Genomic DNA, 15,354 nt, shown 5'->3' with positions numbered 1-15,354 from the left:
AATAAGGTTTTATTCAGATTTGGTAGATTATTTAAAATGGGATGCTGCTAGTCGGATTTTAAAGTTCAGAAGATCACAAAAAACAATCTGCAAAAAAATGATTAGTAAACAGGAAATAAAGACACATATATTCTGGGTGACACATGAAAAAGGGAACACTTAACTTTACTATTAGATGGGAAAAAATTACTATATGAAACATTTACTATAAGATAAACAAATAAAATTTGGTATATTGATGGAACTGCTATAAGAGCACCTTTTGACATATTCAGTTGTTTTCTGTCAGTTCCTGTTTAACCAGAAGTGACACTACCTTTTAATCAATCAATCAAAGATGCTTTATTGTCAAAAAATTAAAAAAAATTTGTAGACAAAGCTATACATAAAAAAGCAAAACACACAAATATAGAAATCAAAGTACTAAATAAATATATACAAAACTGGGTACAAAAGACATAAATGTACCTGGTCAAATTTCTTATACTAAATGTAAAAAGTAAGAAAATAGAAAAGTAAATAAAAATAAAAACAAGAAAGTAAAATAAAAAAAGTAACAAAAACAGTCAAAAACATAAATACAATGTTTAAAAAGTCATAAAAAATTTTATAGAAATTTAGCAATACAAAATATTGCTATTCTACATCATAAAAAATTTAATAATTAGCCAGTGCATGCATGATACTCAAAAATTATTATTAAAAAAAATCATCTACTGCATATAAAGCTCTCTCCAGTAAATATGATTTCAAAGCAATGCGAAATCGAGGAAAAGATGTCAATGATTTAATTTCCAAAGGCAGATGATTCTGCATTTTTTTAGCTCTGTAAAGAATAGAGCTTTTTATTAATTCTGACCTTGGGATTGGCACATAGAGATCATGCTCTGTGTTTCGAAGTGGATAATTGTGAGATGGTCTATTAGGAGTTTCTGATATACAGTAGTGGACAAAAATAGAGCGACGATACAGTTTTTTTCTTTTATTAAAAAAGCAAAAACGCAAGAAGAATTAAAACTCAATAAAACAAATATACTCATTAATAAACATATATTTATTACATAACATATCAAAATTCTTCTGTATAAACAAGATCATAAAAGAAAAAGAAAAGTTAAATATTTCTATACGACAAGAATTAAGCGACGCATATAATAAAAATAAAAGAAAACATTATCAGATTGCGCCCTTAATATTTAGTCCACAAGCCTTTATTTTCGATTACCTGGCGGCACCTTTGAGGCATGGAAGAAATGAAATAATCAATTATATCTTAATCAATATTTTTCCATATATTTTTAATTTCTTCAAAAATGTACTCTTTGTTTTTATAGGTTTTACTTCTAAGTATTCACAATTTCCGACAGGTTTTCGATCGGGTTAAGATCAGGCGATTGGGATGGCCATTTAAGAATGGCTACTTTATTTTCATTAAACCATTCCTTTATACATTTTGCTGTATGTTTTGGATCATTGTCGTGTTGGAAAACAAAACGTAGTGTCATATTCTATTCCGCATAAGGTAGCATGACATTTTCAAGGATATATTTATACTTAAACCTATCCATAATGCACTCAATTTGGTAAATTGGTCCCATTTCATTGGTCCCATTTTAGAGAAACAACCCCACACTAACACATTGCCACTTCCATGTTTTACAGTACCTTGGACATACTTTGGGTCAAGTCTTTTACCTGAAATACGACGAACATATTGAACACCATCACTTTTATACAAATTAAACTTTGACTCATCACTAAAAAGTACTTTTTTCCATTGCTGTGGTGTCCAGTGAGCATGTTGTTTTGCAAACAGAAGGTGTGCTTTAATATTCTTCTTACTAAGAAGCGGTTTTTTGGCAGGTTTGCATGCTTTTAAGCCTGCTTGAACTAGTCTGCTCTGTATTGTTTGAGAGGAAACATTAGAGCCCCCAGCTTCAGCCAGAATTTGCTTTGCCGACAGAAAAGGATTTGCCTGGGAGATCCTTTTAATTTTTCTATCCAGTTTCTTTGAAGTTTTTCTCGGTCTACCCGTCTGTTTTTGGTTAAAAAACTACTTTTCCTCTAATTCGATAGTTCTGAATGGTCTTCGACACGACAGATTTTGAAACCCTTAGTTCTTGTTTTATTACGTATTGTGGTGTTACGTTTTTTTTTTTCTTTTTTTTTTAATCCCACAACAGAGAGAATAAAAGTCCAGAAATCCAGGCAAATGGACTGAATACAATGAAAAACCTGCAGTTTTGCCCCTTTAGAAGAAACCCGCGCGCATCCATTGCCCCTTAGTTAACATTATGAGTTGTCCTTACAGTTGCATTTAAAGTGAGATATTATTAAGTTGTTCAAGCAGAACCCATAAAGTTACAAAATAAGGTATTGCATAGTAACAAAACCATTGAGTTTGCTATATTTATTGCTTAATGAGCTTTAAATGTTTATTATGGCCGATACTTCGAGCGGAACAAGAATTTCCAATATAGACTGACACTTCAATACCACAGCAATAAACATGTCCCTTATCATGCAACAGATCCTAATAGATGCCAAAAAGCTGGCCGGAAGACTCAAGGATAGAGAAACCTTAACAGATAACTTACATTCAGAGACTCATGCCATTAATAAAAAAATTGATGCAATGAAACAGTTTCAAGAGGAAGTGGAGCAACTGAATGAAATTGCTAGTCAAAAACCTCACTCTCAACTCATAGCGAATATTCAAAAAGAAAACAGGCATTTAAGAGAAATCCAGCAGGAAAATAGAGATCTCAAATCCATCCTGGAGGAGTACCAGTTTACTATAGAGAGAATTATGACTAAATATAGACAGCATACACAGGAGAAGATATATAAAACAAAAATTAATTTTAAGGCTTTACAAGAGCAAAGATATCAATTTATAATTCAAGAGCAAGCGAATAAGATTGAAGAAATGGCCGCGGTAATGGAAAAGGCCGCCATGTTGGATGAGGATAAGGAATTGAGGTTTGAGGAGATCGTATCCCAGTTAAAAGCTGAAAATCAGGGTCTGAGAGAGTTGTTACGAATATCCCAAAAACTAGATTTAGATTTAGTTTCCACAGAAGATAAGACGGTTCAGACCGAGCCTGTTTAGTTAATTTACCGTAAAACTTTTGAGTTTCTCTAGGATGTATCTTATTGTTTTGTAAAATATGTTATTTTTTACTTGTGAGTTTTGTTTACTGTTAGTTGATTAGTGTATAATTTCGAGCAGACAGATTTAATTTGGCCCCCCTCGGTGTCTGCCGTTACTTGTTGCAATTTATGTAAATTATTAATGTATCCACTTTAAGTCGAAATTTAATGAAAGGTGTTCCATCTTATACGATGCAATAATTCTTTCTTTAAGATCAATAGAAAAATGTTTACCACGAGGCATTTTTAAACAAAATATAGATTTGATACCGACCAAAACCGATGTTTATCTACTAATGGTATGAACAATATCGATCAAGTCGCTTTATTTTTGTCAAAAATAAAGCGACCTATGAAAAAATGCATAAAAAACTACAACAATTTACTAATCTCTTGCTATTCATCACAAGAAGCAAAGAATGTTTAAATACGATTAACAAAGGTATGTACTGATACTACAAAATTGTTCCTAATTATACGAGGTACAGTCACAAAGTTTTTTAGGAATATTATAGCGTCGCTTCATTTTTGTCCGATACTGTATGCTTGCGAACCAAGCAAATAGATTCAAGAATGAATAAAGATGGAACAGTTAATATTTTAAATCTTTTAAACATTTCTTGGCAGTGAGCTCGACTATCAAGTCCTAGTAAATAGCGAACTGCTCTCTTTTCTTCTCTCTTAAACTGAGTCGCACAGCATGTGCCCCAGAATGTAAGGGCGTAACGAAGATGGGACTCAGAAAGGGCATAATACACTGTTCTTGATCTTATGGCAAAATAAGCTGAACTTAATTTTTTACATAAAACATCGATATATAATTCCCACTTTAAAGAGCTGTCAACAATAAGTCCCAAAAATTTCACAGATTCAACAATAACAGCCTTCTTATTTTAAATGAGATACTGTATATTATTGTTTATTTTGATAGAAAATCATATTCTCAGAACAATGATACTGCATTTGCTACTTTTTGTTTTATACTTATAGAAAAAATCAATTTTTTAAATTTTAAATAGGGTGCCATGAATGCGTTGAAAGTTTTAATTTGTAATCAAGTAATCACCGAATAAATAGTTTTCATTGCATTTTTTTACTCAAATCTTTTACATGCCTATTTAAAATGTCCAAACCAGAAATTTTGATATTTACTTAATTTTTTTAAATAGCACATTATTGGGAACAACCACATTTGAAATCAGGTTTTTTTAAATTATTTTTTAAATCGGTTTATTTATCCACCCCAGCCCTTAAGAAGAAAAAAATTAAGTCATATAAACAAACGTATTTAATTAATAGAAATAGCATAGAAGGTTGACTTCTGGAGTAGGAGGCTGCATTTTGAGGCTTTCTTGAATTATTTTTCAATTGACGTAATACATCACATTCAAATAAATTTTCCACAGTTTTTTGAAAGAATTCTTGTGTTTACTAATATTTGAAATGTTTACTGACTGTATTTCTAAAAAACTGTTTTAAGTAATAAAACAAAATGAATACTGTTTTTCCGTCATAACTTAATCAAAAATTAAAATTTCCAATGCACTTATGGCACCTTATTTCAAAATTTAAAAAATTGATTTTTTCGATGAGTATAAAACAAAAAGTAGCAAATGCGGTATCATTATTCTCAGAATATTATATTCTATCAAAATACGTAATAATATATCAATTGTCCCTTTTAAAATAAAAAAGTTAATGTCATTTTCTGTTAAACCGGAAATAACAAAAAATAACAGAATATGTCAAACGATAATCTTATGACTATTCTATCAATATACCAAATTTTATTTGTTTATCTTAAAAAGTAAAAAGGTTATTAAGGTAAAGTTATTAGTTTCCTTTTTCCTGTATATATATATAAATATACCGGGTGACAGACACTATATATATTTTATATACTTATATACTATTACTAAATATATATTATTATATAGTATTATATTTATATTATATTTATATAGTATTAGTCTTTTAATAATAAACCTTATTTTATAATTTTTAGAGTGGGTGTAGAGCAGGCTTATAATTACTCCTTTTTTGTAAAATGTTAAAATCTCGGAGGGCCTTTAATATTAAGTGCTTATGCTAATTGATTTGATTTTGGAAACTCTCCAGCTATTTGCTGCCAGTGCAAAAAAACCAAAAGTTGCAAGATCCCTAAGCAAAAGGATAATAAACATAATTCAAAATTTTATTTAATAACATACAATACAAAATATACTTTTAGGAGAATAAAAATATGATTTTATTAACTCTTTCACACCACCCATTTTTCTCTTTTAATATAAGTATTATACATATTTTAGGCTAATTTGGGGTATATAAATATGTCCCTCCAGCATGACATTCCTATATTTACCAAGTCAAAGAAGGATTTTACTCCATCTGATAAAATCACTCATGTGGCCATAGCTAACAAATATATGGTAGTAGCTATGGCAAATAACTTTTTGTTTAGAATGAACTTAAATAATCCTACAGAAAGAAGTGGTATGTAACATAAGACATACATAAATAGGCAGTTGATACTTACCATGAACATTGCTTTTAGAAATTCTGCTGTCAAAATTTACCCAAGGCAAGTTAACTAATCTATTCTTGGATCCAACTGGAAACCATTTACTATTAACTTTAAATAAAGCTAATGAAAGTTCAGAGCTTATGTATTTATCTAGAAAGTCTGATAAAATTAAGTCCAGTACTAAAGTAAGTCTTAATAGTTTTGGTTATCAATTGATATTTTCCTGTATCTCCACAAATTTTTTAATTTTCAGTTTAGAGGTAATGAATTTACAGCAGTTGCGTGGTGCAACATGAATGAATCAGCAAACACTACTGGCCCCATTTTATTGGGTAATATTGAGATTTGTTACTTTGTATTTCTCATATATGTTATTTTAAATTATCCATAGGCACATCAAAAGGACTAATATATGAAACAGAGATTGCACAGGATGAGGAAAAATTCTTTTCACCAAGCTTGGAGCAATATTGGAGGCAGGTAGGTTTTTTGCTTTATTTGCTTTGCTTTGACTACTAAAATACAAATTAGGCTAAAAAAGTAATGTAACTTTTTCTAAGCTGCCAAATTATTTGCCCCTGTACGGTAATAAGGATGCAGAGGGCTTAGTAAGTATAGTAACTGCTAAGTTTTAGTCTTTTATTTTGAAATTTTTCTAGGTATTTGATATAGGTAAAAATGCCAACAATCCAATCACAGGCTTAGAGTATTTTCAAATTACAAAAAAATACATAATTTTTGCTGCAACCCCATCAAGACTGTATTTTTTCTCTGGAAACGTTGAACATGAAGAAAAGCCTGTTTTACAACAAGTTTTTATCAAGTATTTAAACGTCCCTGAAACTGATACTTACATATGTAAGCTTAGTAATATCTTATTAAGTTTAATAAATTTTACCATTTTTCTTTTAATTTTAGCCACAGAATGTGTAAGATTAAATTATTCCAGACTTCAATTCTGGTCTGAAAATCTGATGACACCAAATACTTTTGTTTGGACAACTGAAAAAGAAATTCTATTTGGCAAAGTAAGAGTATAAAGTCAAGTAATATTCAAAAATTATTACCAGTACTTTTTAATTTATTTAGATAGACCCAGAAAAAGATGATAAAATGGCAATGTTAAAAGAAAAAATCACCCACCTGGAGTACCCCAAACCTCAATATGAAGATTACTCTCAGTCACCCAAATTTCCAATAGCCATTGCTATGACAGAATTTCATATTTTATTGGCTTATACGGACAGTATCAAGGGAATGTGCTTGCTGAATAAAGAGGTTGTTTATGAAGATCAATACAATGAAGCTTTTGGCAAGTTAGTCAGCGTTATAAGAGATGTTAGAACAGGTAGAAATTTCAAGTTTTTATTAGTTAAAGCAAAATTCTCTTATTATTTAATATTATTTTTATACAAAATATTAATAAAATAATATTAAATAAAATGCTGAAATCTGGTTGTCTTAATAGATCCATATTTATTGATTTATTTTTATTCCAATAAAACTGGAGTTTTTTTAATTATTTTAATAATTTTTTTGCTCGGTTTGTATTGAAAATATGCTTGTAAGGAGTATCTAATATAATTTGTTTTTGAGGAATAATCCTAAATGCCTCTGTACAATTTCCTAGCTCATTTTTAAAAAAGTACATTTAGGCATTTTCAAATGATAAATATTTTTAAGAGTCAATTCAGATACAAGGGCTTCTAGTGTCATGAATCTAAAGGCAGGGAGTTGAAGGAAATAATTTTTAAAATTATATTTTCTGTTAACGCACATAACTACTTTTGAAAAAAACAGATTTTTATTAGGCATTACATAAAACATTTTTTATTGTAATATTAGAGTGTTCTTGAGACAGATTTTATTGAACATTTTATTGAAACGCATTTCATGGTAAAATATAGGAATGGAGAGCGAAACTGATCCATATTGGGTGATACATGAAGAAGCTAATACTCCCCAACAGTAGGTAAATAGTTAAAGCATTTTAAATGACAAATTGATTAGGCCTTTCTGGTGGAAAGGTTAAGTTTAAATCCTGCAAGTTTTCTAATATTTTTAGACAGCAGTTTAGTGATGCACTTGATGAGCTTTTCCTTAGTTATATCTACTAGGATGTAATTGTAAATTACTATTTGACGAGAATACGGCAACACTTGAAAAATCTTTATTTATTTTACTATAATCCTCCAACATATCACCAGCTTTAAAAGAATAATAAATTTGCGTGTCATTTGCAAAGCCATTAACACTGCAATATTTAATATCGCATCCACAATGTTTTCAATGCCTTCCAACCGATTTTCCCCATGGTTTGGAAGAAAGTGTCCGCCGAGATCTTCAGATATTACTCTACTTGATTTTTTCTTTTAGCGGATATAACAAATAATGTTTATGCTACTTGGTTTCCATAAACGAGAAAATAACGTTGTAATTGTATCACAGAAGCACAGCATAAAGAAACCAGCAGTCGCACTTCAATAAAAATACATTGGCTTGAATAAGCGAGTTCGGTGCATGTGTACTAATGCAGGCGAGGCATTTTTGCTTATAGTAGGGATGCCGCTGACACTCGCTACGGTCCACGCGCTTTTGCCTTGACTAGAGCCGGACTTAAACATTTTTTTAGATGTTATTATCTTGTAAAATAAAAATACCTACATAGCACAAATATTGATTTTTTAATATAAATAAAATTCATACATTAACAAAATATTTAAACAAAAATAAACATCGCATTTCTACATCTAACAACGACGATATAGAAGAATACGTGCAGGAAGTTAATTAGGTATGAACCATAACTTTAAGAGACCATTCTTTGAGTAATTTTAAAACAAAAAGTTCATATAAACATATGTCCAGAAATTCTTCGTTCTCAATAAACAGGGTGTTAAAATTTAACAACAACTAAAATATATGCCACTGACTTTTGTGCAATTTTTATTATGTTCTATGGATTATACAAATAAAACTTTTCTGTCTCTTGAATTTTTTTCGTATCTTGCTTAGTTAATAATAAATTCCAAATAAAACTTTTTCCCAAATTCCTTGTGTGATCCAGGGATATGCAATTAAGTGGACTTTTTTTCTCGAAAAATAAGCGAAATACGAAAAAGTTGTATTTGTATTTGAGTAAATCAAATAAGATATTAAAAATGGCACAAAATTCAGGTGCCCCAATTTTTTTGCCACAAATATTTCTTCAGATCCCGTTCGAGATTACACTGAACCTAATAAATTTAATCATGTTAGGGGTAAATTAGCTCCTTAATGTTATAAATAACACCGCCAGAGAACTTGCGGACCTATATTCATATGAACTTTTTGTCTTAAAATTACTCAAACAATCGCCTGTTAAATTATTTATGGTACATACTTAATTAACACCCTGTATAGTAACGCTTTTAGGTTAACATCTGACTACATAGTAGTTTAAGGATAACTAATTATACAAATAAAGTAATATTTCAAAACAAATAGAAACTCTTAGGTCAATAAATAAAGACAAATAGTTGGCAACAATTCAAAACAATTCTAACATCTGCGAATTTTTGTTATATTATTAAGTACCAACTAAAGTAAAAGTATACAATTTTGCAACTGTTTTAAATATGGCAACACTGTTAAAATGGCAGAAATATAAATAATGTCCTTAAAAATCAAAAAAAAAAATATTACATTGCTGCAACTTTAACTGATGCTTAATATTATGTTATTTAGGCCATACAGCCAAATTTGCAGCTATTAAAAACTTTGGCAATTATTTTGCTTCATTAATAATTTTTGACATACCCCTCTTTTAATACAAAAGTTTTTATAAAAAACGCTACGCTTTGTAAAAACGCTATCAAAATAGTCACAAGTACGGCGCTGAACTAGGCGATACACCTATGAACACAGTTCGATAAACAGTGAGCTCGGCATCCGGAGAACATGGCTGCGGAATGGCTAAGGATGCTATTAGTTCGCTTACATTTTCGAGCGGAGTGAGACTGCTGGTTTCTTTATGCTGTGACAGAAGCATGCCAAAATATAAATCGACAACATTGAAAAATTAAGAAATTAAATCATAATTATTCTTAAGATTAAGATATTCTTATAATTATTATTATTAAGAAATCATATTATATAGTCTTTATTATACCAAAATTTATATAGCCGAGGACAAGCCTAACACTAAACAACTTATCAATTACAACATAACAGACCAAATTACATAGACAGCAATTAATAAGATAAATAATAATAGGAAAACCGTGTATACTATAAAATTTGTTTTGAATTGGAAAACAAGTTGTGACAAACAAAAAAAATTTAATTATAAGGAGATTTTCTGTAACCTCAGAAAATGCTATTTTGATTTTATCTTAAATCCAGTAATGAATGTCCACTAAAGTGAATTCGGAAGTTTATTATGCACTGAAACAGCAATAGAAAGAAAACATTTCCGAAATAAGCCTGAACGAAAATGAGGAAGGATTGACATGCACAATTCTTCGAAAACTTACAGCAGTTTTCAAACATTTTTTTTTTCCAAGACACTAGTTCATAATAGGAAGTACTAAAGACTCGCACAACTTTTTTCTTACTTTGAAAATAATACTAGTTAAAAACTGGTTGAACATACATAATTTTTTGTTCTTATTAACAAAGAATATTGTTTTCTTGTTTTTGGGAGAGAAACACATTATAATACACTTACTAGGACTTAATTTTAAATTATTGTTTGACGAGAATATGGACAGTTGACAAATCTTCATTTATTTAAGATGGATCTTTGAGCCATTCCAGAAATTATCTAAAAGGTATTTGATTGGGACTGATTTTTGAATATCCTCATAATATAACTGATTCCTTTCAGAGCTTTTTTCAAGGCCTCAAGAAGTATAATTAATTAATATCGAATAATTAGATAATTTTCCTAAAAGCTAGAATACAATCCAATCGAAATCTTTTAAAAGCTTTGAATTTGTAAATAAAGAAAGATTTCTAAAATTTTTAAAATTAGGTACTGAAATAATGAAGTCCAAGGTTTTGATAGTCCTTTGGACTGACGATTAGGAAAACAACCTTTTGCCAAACAGCAGTTTGTAATATGAGTGAAATGAGGAGCAACATGTTGAATGAGTATATTTTATTTCATGTCCTACATCTTTTTTATAGTTTCATAAAGGTTGCTCTGGCCTAACTACTCCTGAATTTTACAAACAAGCTACCATGTAGAACAAGTCCTAAGAAACGTCTTGGACTTACAATGCATGTATGGAAATAAATAGCTCCCAAACAGGCAGCAAACAGAATTTGAAATTAAGTATTTGGTGTTCTATTAATCCAGCTGCTCCATTTTTGCCTGACAACTCGTGAGGTACAGAAGCTACCCTTGCTGGATGCCGTAATCAAGTGTCATTGGAAGATATAGTGGATAAACTAGTAGATAAATTGAATTGAAATACTCAAATCTTCTGGCCAGATTGGAAGACCAACTGAAAGTTAATGCCGACCTTAATTATCAGAAATTTTTGAATTAAAACAAAATGCTAGTAGTCATCCTAACAGTGATGGCGCCGATATCCATGATTCTGTCATTTTTCAGGATGTTTTCCAAAGGCAGATCAGGATGAACAACGTTATGATTTTTAACCTGCAGCTCCATGAGGAAACTCCTGATTTAACCCAAATATTGTCTAGCAAGGTCATAATTGAAGCCACCATTAAAGTTGGTAAGCCAAATCGTAATGGTCACAAGGCCTTAAAAGTAATTCTTTTAAATACCAACGATGTGTTAGTGGTATTAAAAAGTCGCAAGAAATTTATTGACAATCACCAAATCTACATTGAGGACGATCATTCTCCAGCGCAGTTAAAGCAACTTCAAGAAATAAAAGAAAAATTAAAAGCTTCTTGCGCTAATGTTGAAGAAAACCTTCTTTTGAGATTTATCAATGGTTTTCCAACAATGGCTACAAAAAACATGAATCACCCCAGTGCATGTAGCACAGAGATAGTATCCCGTACTTACCAAAATGTTCGGGGACTTCGCACCAAGGCCCACGATAGTGGCAATTACTGAATCCTGGTTTCAACCGGATAATATCCCTGACTCCAAGCTTGTTTCCAGATTCATAAATAGTCTACCTTCATGATAGGAAGTCAGATCTAAAAGGCTTATCGAGAGATGAGGAAGTCCTGCTTGGCCTCCATAAAAGACTTATCACTAAGCTACTGGTTGTCTTAAGTATCACAGCTAGGGTACCAAATATAGAGTTTTTAGGTTGTATGATTAGCTTAAGTTAGTTTTGCATTTTGTGTTCTTATTGTATACATTGTTCCCTCTGTAACCAACGCCGAAGTAAAGCTTACGCGTGATTTACTTTTATCCTCAGATTTAATGGTCCACAGAAACCTTATTTTTCTTGGGAATTTTAAGGTGTCATCTTTTACAGCTCTAGTAGCTCATGAACTTGAAGAAGGGCTTATTAAATCTTGGCTTAAATCTTAATTCTTAGTTTAATGTGATACCAAATTCATCAACGGTTATTGGATTTAGTGTTCTCTAATTTAAAAATTAATTTGGTGCGGAATGGCATACAGCTGGTAGTAAGAGACTAACACCACATAAGTTCAAACTGGTCACCTTCCCGTAAACAAGGTGGATTCGCGAGTTATTCTTTTTCGTAAAAACAATTTTTCTGAGCTGTGCGAGTTAATTGACCGACTGGTTTGTTATCAACACTGGTGCAGCTTGTGATAGTTTTTATAAAATCTTAAATGGGCCTCCTAAATTGCCTAGAAAAAAAATCCTCCCTGGTATACAACAGAAATAATTAAAAATATTTTCAAGAAAGAGAAAATTTGCCGGCATCTGTCAGCTGACAGATATCCTTTTTATGTTGAAAGGTTCAGAAGTATGCGAATAAAAGAACAGAATCGGGTTTTCTAAATAATATGACTTATAAAAACATTTTTTTTTCAAGGGCCGGCTAACATTATGTTTATTTTTGCAAGTTACTTTGAACGTTTCTGCTCCTAGCAAATAGACATTTTTTTAATTACTTCCGATGCCGTCATGATGGCCTGTAAGAATCTTCTAAATCTACGTCTGGTTCTGATGGAATTCCAAGCTTTTTTGTTAAGGTTTCGTGTTTTGAGTATACCTTTAGCACATTTATTTTAATTTTATTCTAAAAGATGGTATATTTCTGGAAGGTTGGAAAAAATCATCCCTATTTATAAAAAAAAAACACTTATTTATTATCTTCATAAATGATTTTCTTTGTTTAATGGGATGGAAAACGCTGGCCTATTCCGAAGATATTAAGGTTTTTCTGCGTATTACCCAGTAAAAAACCCAATTCTCTTTAACTTCGGTATCAATGGTATTTTCTTAAATAGGTTTGTTGAGGTGAAAGATCTGGGGGTAGTATTTGATGATAACATCTTTTTTGTTCCACGTATTGATCAGATGGTGAAAAGTGCGTCTAGGTCATGAGCTGTCGGTGGAATCTGTGCAAAAAAAATTTTTCAAATATCAAATATAAGAAAGTAAGGTGTTTCCCCTAAACGTGGTATTAGCCATAAGATTATGCTTACCAGATTTAATGAAGTTCCTTTAAGTCTACGGGACTCTCAGTCCGTAACGTTTCTATACCAACTTCTACTAGCTAAAATTGATTTCCCTTTTTTGCTGCAATACGTTCTCTGTATATGCAGCAGATATCACCCTACTTTTTTTTCACTTGTTGGAGATCAAATGCTCTTAGTTCAAATTCCAATCACAAAATTGCTACAATTTCGACAAATTTTCCTTGCTTGTAATATCAATTGTGATAGTTTCCCAACTATAATTCGCCATCCACATGAAATCGCCTTATCCTTAATCTAGCTATATAACTATTTTGTAATAATTAATATACGTTTACTTTACTTTTAAGTTTCATATTCACATATTTTTGTTTTTTAAAACTTAGTTAATTTTTAAATTGTATTTATGTTAGTGTCAAAGGTATTAAATAGAATTTCTTGTAAATGGGCAAGAGCCTGTAAGAAATGTATGTAAGGCTAGTCACAAAATATTGCTCGGTGACCGGAAATGAAATCAGCACTTAGATTATAGTACGACCTCTGGATTACAAACGTATGTACCTAATTAATTATTATCAGATATCCAAGGAATGCAACTAGTTATTTTTCGAAACTTAAAAATAAAAATAATTTTCTTTCTAACCAGTGTATATCTAGAAGTGCCGAAAAACAGAACAAAAAGTATAGTGATAAATTTGAGAATTGTACATACAAGGACAAGTGGCGTGAACTAAGAAAAATATTGCCATCAAAGCAGAAGCAAATTCCTAAATCTTTTGTAAATACCAACAATTTCAATTCATATTTTATAGATACTACAAGAGTGACAAATATTGATAATTGTGATGAGTTAATTAATTTTTATGATCAGAATGCATTACCAACCTTAAATAAGTTTTCTTTTCATCCCACTGATTATAATACTATTTCTGCAATTATATTACGTATTAAGTCTAAAGCATTCGGGGTGGATAATCTTAATATTACGTTAATTCAACTATGCTGTCCTTTTATTATACCATTTATTTTACATATTGTTAACGAGTGTATTAATAAAAACTACTTTCCCAAATGCTGGAAAGAAGCCTTTGTGTTGCCATTGCCGAAAGTGCATAATCCAACAGATTTTAGTCAATTTAGGTCTATCAGTATTTTACCAACGTTTTCAAAAATTCTCGAACGCATTCTAGACTCTCAAATTCGTAGCTTTCTTAATAATAATGATATTTTACCACCTAAGCAATCTGGATTTAGAACAAATTATAGTTGTACTTCGGCTATGGCGGACGTTATTGATGACGTAATTCGGGCTAGAGATGAGGGTAAGATTTCTGCTCTGGTGTTGTTGGATTATACTAAAGCTTTTGATTTCGTTAGCCACTCAATTTTAAAGTCTTTGTTTCATTATATTGGCTTTTCTGATGCTGCTATTAATTTAATTGCCTCTTATTTAAATAATAGGATTCAACGTGTTAAAATAGATAACGACATATCTGATCCTTTGGAAGTTGAAAGTGGTGTGCCTCAGGGTAGTATTTTGGGACCCTTGTTTTTTATCATTTACACGTCTAGATTTTATCTTCAATTAAAGCATTGTGCCCATCATTTTTACGCAGACGACACGCAGTTATATTATTCATTTTTACCAGGAGATTTTAAAATGGCTGAGTTTAAAATTAATCAAGATTTACAGGCTATTTGTGATGTTTCTTCAAGGCATTTATTAAAATTAAATCCTTTGAAGTCATCTATAATGTTCATAGGTAATCGAACTAATGTAAATAATATTTTAAATGGTATAAACATTAAATTGGGGGACGAAAGAATTCCAGTTGTTGACAAATGTAAGAGTTTGGGCCTTATAGTAGATAATAATATTCGTTTTAAACATCACGTGTCTAATATTCTTAAAAAGGCATATCTTGCTTTGAAATTAATTTATTTGCATAGACACTATTTAAGTAAAGATATTAAGAAGCTTTTATGTGATTCATTGGTCCTTTCACAATGTAATTACTGTGATGTAGTGTATGGCTGGTGTCTTGATTATGAGGATAGGGGTAGACTGCAAAAGCTCCAAAACTCTTGCA

General features: G+C 30.8%; 2 protein-coding genes across 3 annotated transcripts in view; both read left to right on the top strand.

The window, feature by feature from the left end:
* The window catches only part of LOC126735705 (vacuolar protein sorting-associated protein 18 homolog), a 41,367-nt gene that overhangs the window by 1,681 nt on the left and 24,332 nt on the right, over positions 1-15,354 (top strand). Inside the window, exons 2-9 of one of the 2 annotated variants that reach the window (XM_050439776.1) lie at positions 5,463-5,646; positions 5,708-5,862; positions 5,931-6,009; positions 6,069-6,157; positions 6,238-6,285; positions 6,337-6,535; positions 6,596-6,705; positions 6,767-7,025. In XM_050439776.1, the coding sequence (XP_050295733.1) occupies positions 5,463-5,646; positions 5,708-5,862; positions 5,931-6,009; positions 6,069-6,157; positions 6,238-6,285; positions 6,337-6,535; positions 6,596-6,705; positions 6,767-7,025 (1,123 nt within the window). The remainder of the gene's footprint in view (positions 1-5,462; positions 5,647-5,707; positions 5,863-5,930; positions 6,010-6,068; positions 6,158-6,237; positions 6,286-6,336; positions 6,536-6,595; positions 6,706-6,766; positions 7,026-15,354) is intronic. The other variant, XM_050439777.1, reaches the window with a different exon arrangement.
* On the top strand, positions 2,510-3,183 carry LOC126735708 (FGFR1 oncogene partner 2 homolog). The gene has a single exon (XM_050439781.1). It carries the CDS (start codon positions 2,510-2,512, stop codon positions 3,110-3,112), a length of 603 nt encoding a protein of 200 aa, XP_050295738.1. The 3' UTR covers positions 3,113-3,183.

The sequence above is a fragment of the Anthonomus grandis genome, chromosome 4, assembly GCF_022605725.1.
Source record: "Anthonomus grandis grandis chromosome 4, icAntGran1.3, whole genome shotgun sequence".
NCBI lineage: Eukaryota > Metazoa > Arthropoda > Insecta > Coleoptera > Curculionidae > Anthonomus > Anthonomus grandis.
This window is presented reverse-complemented; position numbering and strand designations above follow the sequence as displayed.

What these genes read in the sequence shown, in the direction of transcription:
- LOC126735708 (XM_050439781.1), top strand. Translation starts at nt 2,510, where the DNA reads ATGTCCCTTATCATGCAACAGATCCTAATAGATGCCAAAAAGCTGGCC.